The sequence below is a fragment of the Strongylocentrotus purpuratus genome, unplaced genomic scaffold (genome assembly GCF_000002235.5).
Source record: "Strongylocentrotus purpuratus isolate Spur 01 unplaced genomic scaffold, Spur_5.0 spur5_scaffold_21, whole genome shotgun sequence".
NCBI classification, from domain to species: domain Eukaryota; kingdom Metazoa; phylum Echinodermata; class Echinoidea; order Camarodonta; family Strongylocentrotidae; genus Strongylocentrotus; species Strongylocentrotus purpuratus.
Window position 1 is genome coordinate 38,378,897 of NW_022145607.1, and position 12,262 is coordinate 38,391,158.

At 40.3% G+C, this 12,262-nt stretch overlaps 2 protein-coding genes across 2 annotated transcripts; one reads left to right on the top strand and one right to left on the bottom strand.

Moving 5' to 3' along the window:
* Positions 1–717: 717 nt before the first annotated feature.
* On the bottom strand, positions 718–1,038 carry LOC115927968. Its single transcript, XM_030994389.1, has one exon. The coding sequence runs from the start codon at positions 1,036–1,038 to the stop codon at positions 718–720; it is 321 nt and encodes a 106-aa protein (XP_030850249.1).
* Positions 1,039–6,348: 5,310 nt separating this feature from the next.
* LOC105445299 (toll-like receptor 4) lies at positions 6,349–7,254 on the top strand. Its single transcript, XM_030994390.1, has one exon. It carries the CDS (start codon positions 6,457–6,459, stop codon positions 7,252–7,254), a length of 798 nt encoding a protein of 265 aa, XP_030850250.1. The 5' UTR covers positions 6,349–6,456.
* The last annotated feature ends 5,008 nt before the right edge of the window (positions 7,255–12,262 follow it).

The following is a 12,262-nucleotide window of genomic DNA, read 5'->3' on the forward strand; positions in this document are numbered from 1 at the left end:
CTAGCTGTGCTTGAGAAAATAGTCTGTTAAACCATCCGCTGATGAGAGGCGGAAAGGTGTTTACACTTTAGCTGTCTAGCGCTTTCCTTGAGCTCAGCTTGTTTAAATATATTTGTTATTTCATGTACCACCAACTGAAGAAAAAACAAACAAACAAAACACAAACACTTTAATCTTTGATCTTAGTTTCAGCCTTCATTTTGGTAAAGAACACCGTTTTTATGCAAATATATTGTGATGGAACCTACAGACAGTTTCTACTTCATTGGCTAAAGGCATATCACGTGACCTTCATTTTGTTTACTATTCACCTAGGATTCTCCAGCCACGTACTAAGAGTTTTATAATGCATACTCAACTACGTCTTAAGTTGTAAGATTTTACGAAACTACACTGTATATGTACCAAGCAATTGGCCAAGGTCGTTGAAGCACAATTATATATTATGTACAAAAGAATTCCAATGTTACTACCATAATGCTACCATGCATAATGTTTTACGTGTAATTTCACTTTGTCATTGATGTATACTTTGTAAAAGATTCGGGCCGCGAATATTTTTTAATGAAATAAACCATTTAAAAAAATTTTTTTTTAAATCCCATGAATTTGGACTTATTTATTTGTTCTAAATCTAAATCTAAAGCTTTTCATGAAATAGTTGTGATAATATTGTTTGACTTACTTGACTTATGTCGTCCACGCAGGCCAGGGGCCTCATGATGGCTTCATGGTGATGGAATGCCAAGTTTTTCTGTCCGCAGCCAGTCTTGATGCGTCTGTCAGCCTTGGTATGGATCTTCCTTTGCAGTCCTCTGAGATGCAGTCAGGCCATCTTTTGGGTGGACGGCCTCTGGGTCGATTTCCTGTGACATTTCCTTCCACGGCAATTTTGGGGTATCTTGTGGGTTTCATTCTTAGGACGTGGCCAAAATATTTGAGTCTTTTAGTGGAGACTTTGTCCATAACATCTTGATCGAGGTTGAGGGATTCTTTGATGTGTGTGTTACGGATCTTATCTAGTCTTGTCACCCCCATTATGCGACGAAGCAATGCCATTTCAAACACTTGAAGCCTGTTGCTATCTTCTTTTTTTAACTGTCCAGGATTCTTCCCCATAAAGCAGTATAGAGAGGATGAGTGATTGGTACAGTTGCATCTTCGTGTGGCTACTAATGCTTTTTGATGTCCATATGTTATTTAGCCTATTTAGCCTTTGGAAAGTTGCCCCATTTTCCTGAAACGATTCTTAATGTCACTTGTACTTGAGCCGTTTTCTACTATTTTCCCTCCAAGGTACACAACATCTTCCACCTGTTTTAGTCTGTCGTTAGCTATGTCAATGTTGAGGTTGCACTTGATTTTGCTATTGTTTATTATAGGTAAATTATGGATTGTTTCTTCTCAGAACCACAACAATCAATCCCTCTGACTCTTTAGATTGACAAATAACATTCTGAGACGATATAAACCTTATCATTTATCCATAATGAATGGTATCCTCATGAAGAAAAGGTTAAAGTGTTTTGTTGGGCAATAGTGAATATTGTACGAAATGTTCTTATGAAAAATGTTTTCTCTTATCAAAGTAGATTTGCGGATGTTAACATATTAATGCACTCAGGCGCGGATCCAGTATTTCTTAGGGGGGGGGGGGGAATTTGAAATTATGCGGCCAAATATTGGTACGTAATGGTGACACCGGCAGTAGCAAAATGAGCAAAAAACGTTTTTGTTTTTTGTTTTTTGGGTGGGGGGGGGGGGGGATGACCAAAATATCCGCACCACCCCACTCTTACATGCAGGCCGCGCTGAACGTTCCTATAAGTGGGTGGGGTGGTATTTACGATTAGGTAGAGCGTAGCGTAAATTGGCGTGGGGTCTAGGGGTGGACCCCCAGTAGCTCAGGGGGTATAGGCATTTAATTACGGTCAGATGAGCATATTTTGTTACCTTATTTGTGACACTGGCAGGACACTGATTGGCGTGAGGTCTAGGGGCGGAGAACCCAGAAGCTCACGGGTTTTAAGCATTAAATTATAGTCAGATTAGCATCCAGGGATTTGTTTAAGGGCCCTCGGTGGGGTCCAGGGGGAAGAGCCACCGGAGGTCAAGGGGTTTTAGGCATTTAATTACAGTCAGATGAGTACCCAGGGGCCCACCTTAGGGCCTAAGTGGAATCCAGGGGGTAGAGCCCCCGGAAGCTCAGGGGTTTTCGGAATTTAATCACGGTCAGATGAGCAAAGTTTGACACCTCAGTATTTGGTGACATAGGCAGTTCATTACTATTCTTTCTTTCTTTCTTTAGGAATTTGCCATTTTTTGTTTCTTCTTCCTCTTTTTTGTTCGATTTTAGCTCTCCCATTACCTTTTCCCTTCCTTTCTTCCTTTTTTTTTGGGGGGGGGCGGAGGGGGGGGGGGGGTATGCAAGGGCCTTCTGCCCCTACCCCCTAACTACAACATGTTGGGGGGTGCAACTGATACCCCTTTCTTTTCTTTTATGCTTCCTCTTTTTTCCTTCCCTTTATCCCCTCTTTTCCTTTTTTTTTCTTCACTTTCCTTCCTTCTCTCTTTTTATGGCGGGGGGGGGGGGGAGTTACACCTGGGAGGCAAGGCCCTTTCCCCCCCCCCCCCCGATCTCCTTCTTTTCCCCTTTTTTTTTCTTCTTCCTCTTATTTCTTTCCCTTTCTCTCCTCTTTCCCTTTCCCTTCTTTCCCTTCTCACTTTCTCTTTTTTTTTGGCGGGGGGGGGGGGGCAAGGCCCGCTCGCCCCCATCCTGGATCCACGCCTGGCATGAACGGCCTGCCATATTAAAGTCCAACTTAAATGTCGATCCTAGTCTTTGTGAAACACTCCCCAGCTTTGATCTTGGTAGTCTCGCAGCCAGGTGTTTACATGCAGGTAATAAGAGTGCAGCACATTTGATATTCAGCAAGGCAGCAAAGGCACGTGACCCACACAAAGTTCTCTAAAAAACATAAACATAATTAATTATATTCATTGTAAAGTTTATCTTTTTACATGTTTTTTAGAAATACCCTGTCATATTTTGCTTTCGAATAACTGAGTCATGCATGACATCATCTGAGCAGAGAAGTGGATTTGTTTTATTTATTTATTTAAAAAAAAAAGTATTTATTCATCAACATACGCATGATTTACAGAGATTTGATTAAAAAAAAAAAAAAAAAAAAAAAAAAACACACATCATATTTAAAATTCGTTCAAAGACAAAAAAGAGGCCTATTTGGGACTCTGAATGTATCCGCACTCTTTGACAATAATTGTACTATATAAGAATCCGTGTATACTTTATTGATCATTTTTAGTGAGTAACACAAAATATTAGAGCACAAACGCATCATTTCTCCTCGTAGACCTTGCCTATATATTTTTTTTCAGTTTGTGTTATATTGTGAATTTAAGAACAGTAGGAATACCAAGAAGAATCGTATAAATTGTGAATCATTTATCTAAGTTTCATTTCATGGGACGTAGGCCTACCCACACATCGTGTGTTGGTTAAGTTGGTTATCTGGCCCGTTGACTGGTTCATTTTAAACAGTAATTTGAATAGGTTTACATGAAATATTTCATAAACCTTTAAAAATCACGCAGGGCAATATCATAAAAGGCAAGTATTTAAGATGGTTTAGTGCTATTTGATGCATGTCTGTCGTTGAATTCGAAAGCAAAGGTAACAACCTGGCCTAATTAAGTTGTTTCTGTTAAGCGTCCCGAAGAACTCTTATAAACTAAAATGTGTTTATATTAAGCGCTAAACAGTAATTGATTAACTAAACAATTAGTGATGAAACAATATAATAATTGTAATATAGTATCAACCACAGATATATCGTTTTAGTTTCATATACTTCAGTGATAAAATAAAAAGCGTCATGTTCTAACGACAATAATACACTGAATCTAAACGCGTCACATTAGAAATGTACAGACAATTACTAACACAAAAAACATGCAAATTAATTTAAGTCTACCCCTCCTTCGAAACTCCCACGTCCAAATGTATCGACCAATCATCGTCTCTGCTTTGAAGTACAGTTACACCTGCGCATTGTCCATGCAGAGTGTTACTTATAGATATAAATTCAGGCCTTTCATTTAACTGACTGTTCAGAGTAAACAAACATGGTTTGAATGCCCTTCCTCTCTTAATTAACGATTACGAAAGATTTTCTTTGATGCCCAAATTTCGAGAGGCTTGTAAAAAACGAAGGTAAGATGCGTTTCCTCCTATCTTTGTTAAAACAACTAATTGCGTTTTGATGTGTTCTTTTGTGATTCTGAAGGTTGTACATTTTGGCATGACTTATGAATTGCACGTAAACAATTTTATACTAAGCTTAAACATAAAGCTGACATTTATAAGCAAACATCATGGGAATTATTTGTTTACAAAAGACGCTCGTTTTAAGAAATGAAGAAGGAAAAAAAAAGGTACACGATCTTAAAACTGCTTTTATATAGTACAGTAGCGAACGTACATAGTACTTCAATCGACAACTTATATTTTGTGAGAACTTTTGTTTCTCCTTCTTATGGTTCTCCTTTTTTGCAGACAGGAATCGGTCATCATGGCTTTCAAACACCCACTGCTTATTCTCCATTTGGTGATCAGTTTAACCCAAGCCTTGAACGGGGTTGCGGCGTTGGTTCCCTCCAGGAGCTTACACCTGGATACTTCTCTTCAGGGATGTGATGAGGACTTGGAACGAAAGAAAGTTTTCTGCGGCGACCGAGGGTTCATTTCTGTACCGCAACATCTTCCAGAGGATACGGAGGGTTTGTACCTTGATAGTAACAACATCAGATCTCTCCTGAACTCCTCATTTAGAAGATATCCTCTCATCACCGATCTGAATCTTTTCTTCAACGACTTAACGGTGATAGAATTTCGCAGCTTTACGTCCTCTCAAGAATTTAACCCACTTGGACATTTCAGGCAATTTGTTCATGGTGCTTCCATGTAGCTTCTTCAGATGGGCAAGAAAGCTGTCGCTCTTATATGTGTCGGAATCCATCTTGAGATCGTTTCCAAACGACATTCTAAAATGGAGTCCGAATTTAAATACCGTGGACCTTAGTAATAACTGGCTCACCGTCATAAACATAAGCTCATGCGGCACAGCAAGACATGTGGACTTGTCTTATAACAGGATACATAACCTCACGGAAGATGCTTTTAAATTCGTGTGCAACTCTGATACTCTGGATCTGAAAGTAAACACCATCAGATCAGTGGACCCTAACGTGATCACATCGCTCAATGTCAGATCATTGATAATCGGGTGGCGCGTGTTGAACATCGAGGAACTGAGAAACATATTCATCGGTATCTCCCGTTCATCAGTGATAGAGAATTTCACATTCACGTATGGCGCTGATTTAAGCGTCGTTCCGAAAGATCTATTTGATCCACTGCGCGATAGTTCTCTTAGAATACTCAATCTCAACATTAATCAACTACACGCCCCTTACCCCTTCGTCTTCTCGAATCTGACTAGGCTCAGCCACTTTAATCTTCAGGACAACGGTATAGTTACTATCGAACCAAATTTCTTTGAGGGCATGCACAATTTAAGAATGTTAAACTTAAATGATAATCATATTAAAGATATAAACACGGACAATTCTTCATGGACAATAGACTTAACTGAGTTACACTTATCCGGAAATTCTTTGACTATAATTGAAGAATCTGCATTTCGGGGTTTGCATAACCTAACGCTTTTAGATTTGCGCTCAAACGAATTGCTAAAAATGTTGGAGGCGACATCTTTTTTGGAACTGAAAAACATTCAAAACATTGATTTGTCACAATGCAATATCAAGCGATTTCACTCGATCATCCCAAGCGTAACATCACTTTTCCTAAATGGTATGAAATATACCATGATGTACCTACACCCAATGACGTCCTTCAAAAATGTACAACTTCTGGAACATTTGGAAATGAGACATTCCGGGATTATGATTGAAAACATTTGGACCCCAAACGTGAATGAATCTCTTTTCGATGGATTGTTCAACCTTACGACTTTGGATCTGAGCAGAAATCCTATAAACAGCGTTACCGTCGATACAGAGGATCTGCCTCCCGGGGTCCTGAATCAGCTTTCCGCTTTACAAAATCTTTCTCTAGAAGACTGCGACCTTTCCAACCTTCATCCACAAGCCTTCACGGGATTGAAATCACTTCGGGTTCTAATACTAAGAAATAACAAACTTCTGCAGCTTCATGTCGATTTGTTTAAGCCATTAGATCTAGTAACAAGCATTGATCTTGTTGATAACGTTTTGATGGACCTTGATGGACCGATCTTTTTGAGTAATCGAAAGTTAAAAACTCTTCTGCTATCAAACAACAGATTAACACGTCTCGAGCAATATACTTTTAAACCGCTCTATTCTTCTCTGTTATTCATCGATCTTTCAATGAACCCTATCGACTGCAACTGTGGCCTAAGCTGGTTTCCTAAATGGCTAAGCGGACCACTTAACCTCATTGAAGACAACATAACCATCTGTTCGTCGGATTCTTTAGAGCCTCTTCGGGGCGAGTATCTAATTGATTTCGATCCTAGAGAGTTATGTAGCATCAACATCGCACTCGTCTGTTTGCCTACCCTCGCCATCATTTGTCTGATTTTCATCGCTGCACTCGTATACCACTACCGATGGCCGTTGAGGTACAGACTGTTTCTTGTCAAGCTGGCAGTTCTTGGCTACAAGGAGATGCGAGACGCTAGGGGTCATATTGATTATGAGTTTGATTTGAATGTCATATTTTACGATGATGACGAAGAGTGGATTCGCGAACATCTCCGACCGGCTCTGGCAGAACGGCTTCCGCAGTTTCAGAGGAATGTCTTTGGCGATGCGGACCTTGTCCTGGGAATGCATTACTTAGATTCTGTCGATTACGTGGTGAGCCATAGTTACAAGACCATCATAGTGCTCAGCAGTGCTGCTGTGCTTGATCGCTGGTTCATACTCAAGTTCCGTACGGCCATGGACCACGTGAGTGACACTCTGACTGAATTCGTTGTCGTGGTCTTCCTCGAAGACATCCCAGATGCTGAAATGTCATTCTTGGCGAGGTTGTACCTCGATGATGGCAGACCATATATTCACTGGACTGAGGACGTGAGAGGACATGAGTATTTCTGGGATAAATTGACAAAAATTCTTACCATTAATCTCCGGACCAATGACAGGATCCCCAACGAGTAAATAGAATGTGACATACGTTTAAATTTAGTGTAAGCCTGAAAGGAGAAATTAGATTTTTTTTAATTACACGTTTGAAGGGTAACGCTGAAATTTTACCCTTACATAAACCGAGGTGGATCCAGCCGGCGGCGAGGGCAGGTGCCCTAATTGATGAGAAAATATTTAGCGTAAGCGGGGCCGGGTAGGGAGCACTATTTTTATTTACTCAACACCCACCTCCATCTCCCCTGGAGCAAAATAACAAAAAATAGAATTGTGGTTACCATCTTTTTTTTAAACTTCTTTTTTCCAGGGGTGGCGGCCCGTCATCTTTTTTTGGGGTAAATAATAATAATAATATTATCATTATTTGTAAAGGTAAAATTAACGTTACCATCTTTTTTTAAAGCATTTTTTTTGCCAGGGGTGGGCGCCCCCCCCCCCACCCCCCCTCCCCCGTGCCCCTCCCCCCCCCCCCCCCGATCCGCTCCTGACATAAAACATTGCATATGCTCACCGTTGTATGACTATATGCTCCAGCGACATTTGTTCCGAGGTAAATATGCAACGGGAGTGATATCATCTCTAACCCTAACCCTGGACCTCTACTCCTAACCCTGAACCTCTACTCCTAACCCTGAACCTCTACTCCTAACCCTGAACCTCTACTCCTAACCCTGAACCTCTACTCCTAACCCTGAACCTCTACTCCTAACCCAGCCTAAAACCAAATTACATCCCTAAGACCCTTACTCATTTTTGTTGCATGACGAAATAATACCTAAACAATTATCGATTGGGCACATGACGGGGAACCGTAATTGCACTCGAATCATTTTTTTTTTTTTTGCTCAAGGGGTGGGGGGGGGGGGGGTGTGCTGATTTAAAAAAAAAAATCCTCCTTAACCCTCCCCCCCCCCCCTCCACTGAGCGAAATATTTGTCGGTGCGAATTTCAAATTTTGGAGGCAAAAAATAAAAATAAAATTTTTGCTCACTTCCGCGCTTTACATCATAAAGAGTTTATTATTTGTAATTTCATCACTTTAGACTCAATTTCAACCGCGACAAGTACGATCATTGAATATTGTAAAATTGCATTTGCTTCCAAAGTGTTCATTTGAACCAAATTCATGACCCCATACCAAAACTTCGAATTACCTTTAATGATAATAATAATGATACTGATGACAAAAATAACAATGATAATAATGATGAGGATAAAGACAATGAGGAATCCCCTTTAGGGAGAAAATAACATTCCAAGGGAAATAACATTTGTACAGCCCGACAAACATTAGTCGACATTATTCGACAGTGTCGTAAATTATATGCTCAGGTATATGCTTGTTAGAAAATTTCATATGTGTTCTCCGGATGTGAAGGTGGCTTCATGAGAATGCTTCTTAGGGTACCTAAATACTTAAGTGCTAGTCAAATGTTTGCTGAGTTGAATTTTGAATGTAATACGAAATCTCATGTGTAAGTTCATCCTGAGAGTGGATGTCTCTGAGAATGGTATTTTAAAGGTATTAGTGACCTTATCGTATAGTTGTCTTAGGTACACATCGGACCTCTGGACATTTTGGCTGAATAGCCTGCTAAGTGCTGACACATGGCAATTGATCATAAAATTATGTTGGTGTTACCAAGGTATCCAGTATCCAGCCTCTCGTGGGGGCAGTATAGTCATTGTTGTTTGTTATAATAGTTATCTATTATTAGTATATTGTTCTGGTTAGTTGAGCAGATACTGTTACAAGTTACAACTTCAATGAATTGTTATACATGTACTTATTTTAATCTTACATAGGTACAGCTTAGAGTTAGATTGTAAATTGTTATCAGCCTTACATAATTTTATACAGGTTACATGTTACACTTACAGTTTAGATTGTATATACGTAGTATACACTGGCGTACTGGTAGGGGGCTTGGGGGCGCCAGCCCCCCCCCCCCCTCTCCCAAATAAAATTGAACCATGACTTATTTTCAATTCCGTGATGTATAAATGTTCGTGATATCACATTATTTTCAACAAAATGCGCGTTTCTCCATTTCTGTTGCAAACTGACACATTCCCAAATAGCCAGGAAGAGCATATGTTTTGTTATAGTCACTAAGAGGCGTGGCCACTAACAGTAACACTAGTAAAAACAAAATCCATTCCAGAAGCAACTGTGACAAGCACTGCCGGGCGTTCCATACTTACATCATGTAACACTGCACATGTACCGTTAAGGGGCCCAGTGGGGAAATTGAATTCAGACAAGATTAAGAGTAGAGAACGGTACAACAAATCGTCTTCTTTTAATGAAACGGCAAAGCTTCCGCGCTTCGGGAGGGGGGGGGGGGCAACTGAATTCAGACTAGGATTTGGAGTCGAGAACGATACAACGAATCGTCTTCTTACTCTAATAATTTGATGAAGTGTCAAGACCTACGCGCTTCGCGCGAGAGGAGCGAAACAAGAATTAAGAGTCGAGAACGGTACAACGGATCGTCTTTTTTCTCAAATAATTTAATGAAGTATCAAAGCATCCGCGCTTTGCGCTGGATGTGCGAAAATGAATTCAGACAAGGATTATGAGTAATCATTTATTGAAACGTCAAAGCTTCCGCGCTTCGCGCGAGAAGGGGGAAAATGAATTCAGACAAGAACACAATACAACGAATCGTCTTCTTTCTCTAATAATTTAATGAATCGTCAAAGCTTCCGTGCTTCGCGCGGAATGGGCGAAAATGAATTCAGACAAGGTTTAAAAGTAATAATTTATTAAAACGTCAGATCTTCCGCGCTTCGCGCAGTAGGGAGGGGGGGGGGAGGAGGGGAACTGGATCCAGAAGAGGATTAAGAGTCGGTACACAATGAATCGTCTTCTTTCTCTAATAATTAAATGAAACGTCATAGCTTCCGTGCTTTGCGCGGGAGGGGAAAAACAAGAATTAACAGTCGAGAACAGTACAACGGATCGCCTTCTTTCTCAAATAATTTAATGAAGTGTCAAAGTTTTCGCGCTCCGCGCGGGAGGGGGAAAACTGAAAAATAACTTAGTTCCTGGCCCCGGGTTTATAGGGTTAAATTTGTAGATATTTGGACATTGGCATTAATATATTTGTCGGTAATTGGTTGCTCGTTTTGTCGGTAATCGGTGGCCTCTACACCCTCCCCACTCCCCCACTGAAAAAGATCTAGCGTCGCCCCTGATAACGACACAGTTTATACACTCGAGATAATTTTTGCAAGTACTACTGATGAAGTACCGGACCACCGTCTTTGTGCATTGTGCGGCATCAAAGCATATACAACGTCTCACGACTTGACAAATCACTTTTCTCTAACTTCTAACCAATCAGACGGCCTCGTTTTTCCAGGAAGTGCCGGTGGACATTAATGTGCCAAATGTGGTTCTCAAATTGCAAAAGATCCCTACTCTTGGAAGGGGTAGGAGAAAGCAATTTTACGTCATATTACTCCAGAAAGTGCCTGAAAATGCGTCTAATTTGGTTCTAAAAGTGCAAATGCTTCTTACTCTGGGAAGGGGGCCAGAACCCCTTCCCAGACCCATCCCCGCCTGGTCGCTCCGCTCCCTCGCCTCTTTTTCTTCTTCTCCTTCTTCCTTTTCTTCTCGTACTTATTATCATTTCTATCATCAGTTTAATGTTGTTATTATTATTATCTTTATTAAGTAATTCTTTTATTTTTCTTATCTGTCTGTAAATAATTATTACTATTTTAAGTTATTAATTTTATACATGTCTGTAAGGGACCCCACTGGAAATAAGCTCTCGAGCTTTCATGGGTTATCCTGGTCAAGCTGACTTATTTCTTATCTGTTATTATTGTAAATTGTTGTATGTTGGAAGCTTGTCGAATAAAAATCAATCAATCAGTCAATCAAAGCCTCGTTCTGTCACTTCATCGTTTTACATATATTTAACCCCATGCTATTTTGTGCCCCCCCCCCCCTCCCCCGTTAAGAAACTCCTGGATCCGCCACTGATATGCCCATACCCCTTGAGCTTCGGGGGCTCCGCCCATTGACCTCCCGCCGGGCTTTGCCCCTAGACCCCACTTTGTGAAACGTTCAGCGGGGCCTGCATGTTAGAGTGGGGTGATGCGGATTTTTTTTGTCAGCCCCCCCCCCCCCAACGTTTTTGCTCATTACGCCACTGGTAGTATAGTTTAGTTTGATTTACTCTATGTAAGATTTGTTATTACTTGTATTATTCTCAATTACTCATCATGTTTATACTCACCTCTTTACCCTATTCTATCTATGTAACATGTGTTTTATGGATCTCTGCCTTGTGCAGCTGAGTCTGAAATAAAGTTCTGAATTGAATTGAATTGAGTTATACAGTATGTAACTATAAAGAAGTGATAGTTTTTGCTTGAACATAATAAAGTCATAATAAATGAGATATCCAGCTACATGCTTGGGAAAAGGAAATCGTTATGGTGGAGTTTTTTTGTTTGTTATTTGCACATTTTCAGAGACTACCGATATGCAAAATGAGCGGCTGGTAGCAGCATGAGTTAATGATTCACATCAATTGGAGGAGACTAGATATGAAGAGTTTAATTCCAAAAGGAGCTAAATCCAATTTTGATGAAAATTTAGTTATTGATATCAGAACATTGTTCACTTAAGTACCCGTCTTTCTACAAAAGTATTTACCTAAATTTTGGGAGCAATTATGAAAAATGCACCCTCTAATATCACTTTTCCTTAGACGCATGTACAAAATCTGTTAAACAAATCGTTTTTTTCTCCGAAGTTACAAAAGTGGATTTAGTTCCTTTTGGAATGAAAAAAAAGTGAACTAGAGCGAGAGAGTGAGAGAGAGAGAGAGATAGAAAGAGAAAGGGAGAGAGAGAGAGAGAGAGAGAGAGAGAGAGAGAGAGAGACAGAAAGAGAGAGAGAGAGAGAGAGAGAGAGAGAGAGGGAGCAGGGGCGGATCCAGGGGACCCTCCCCTGGCCAAACAAAATACTCCCTCCCATAATTATTATTTTTTGTACAAAGGG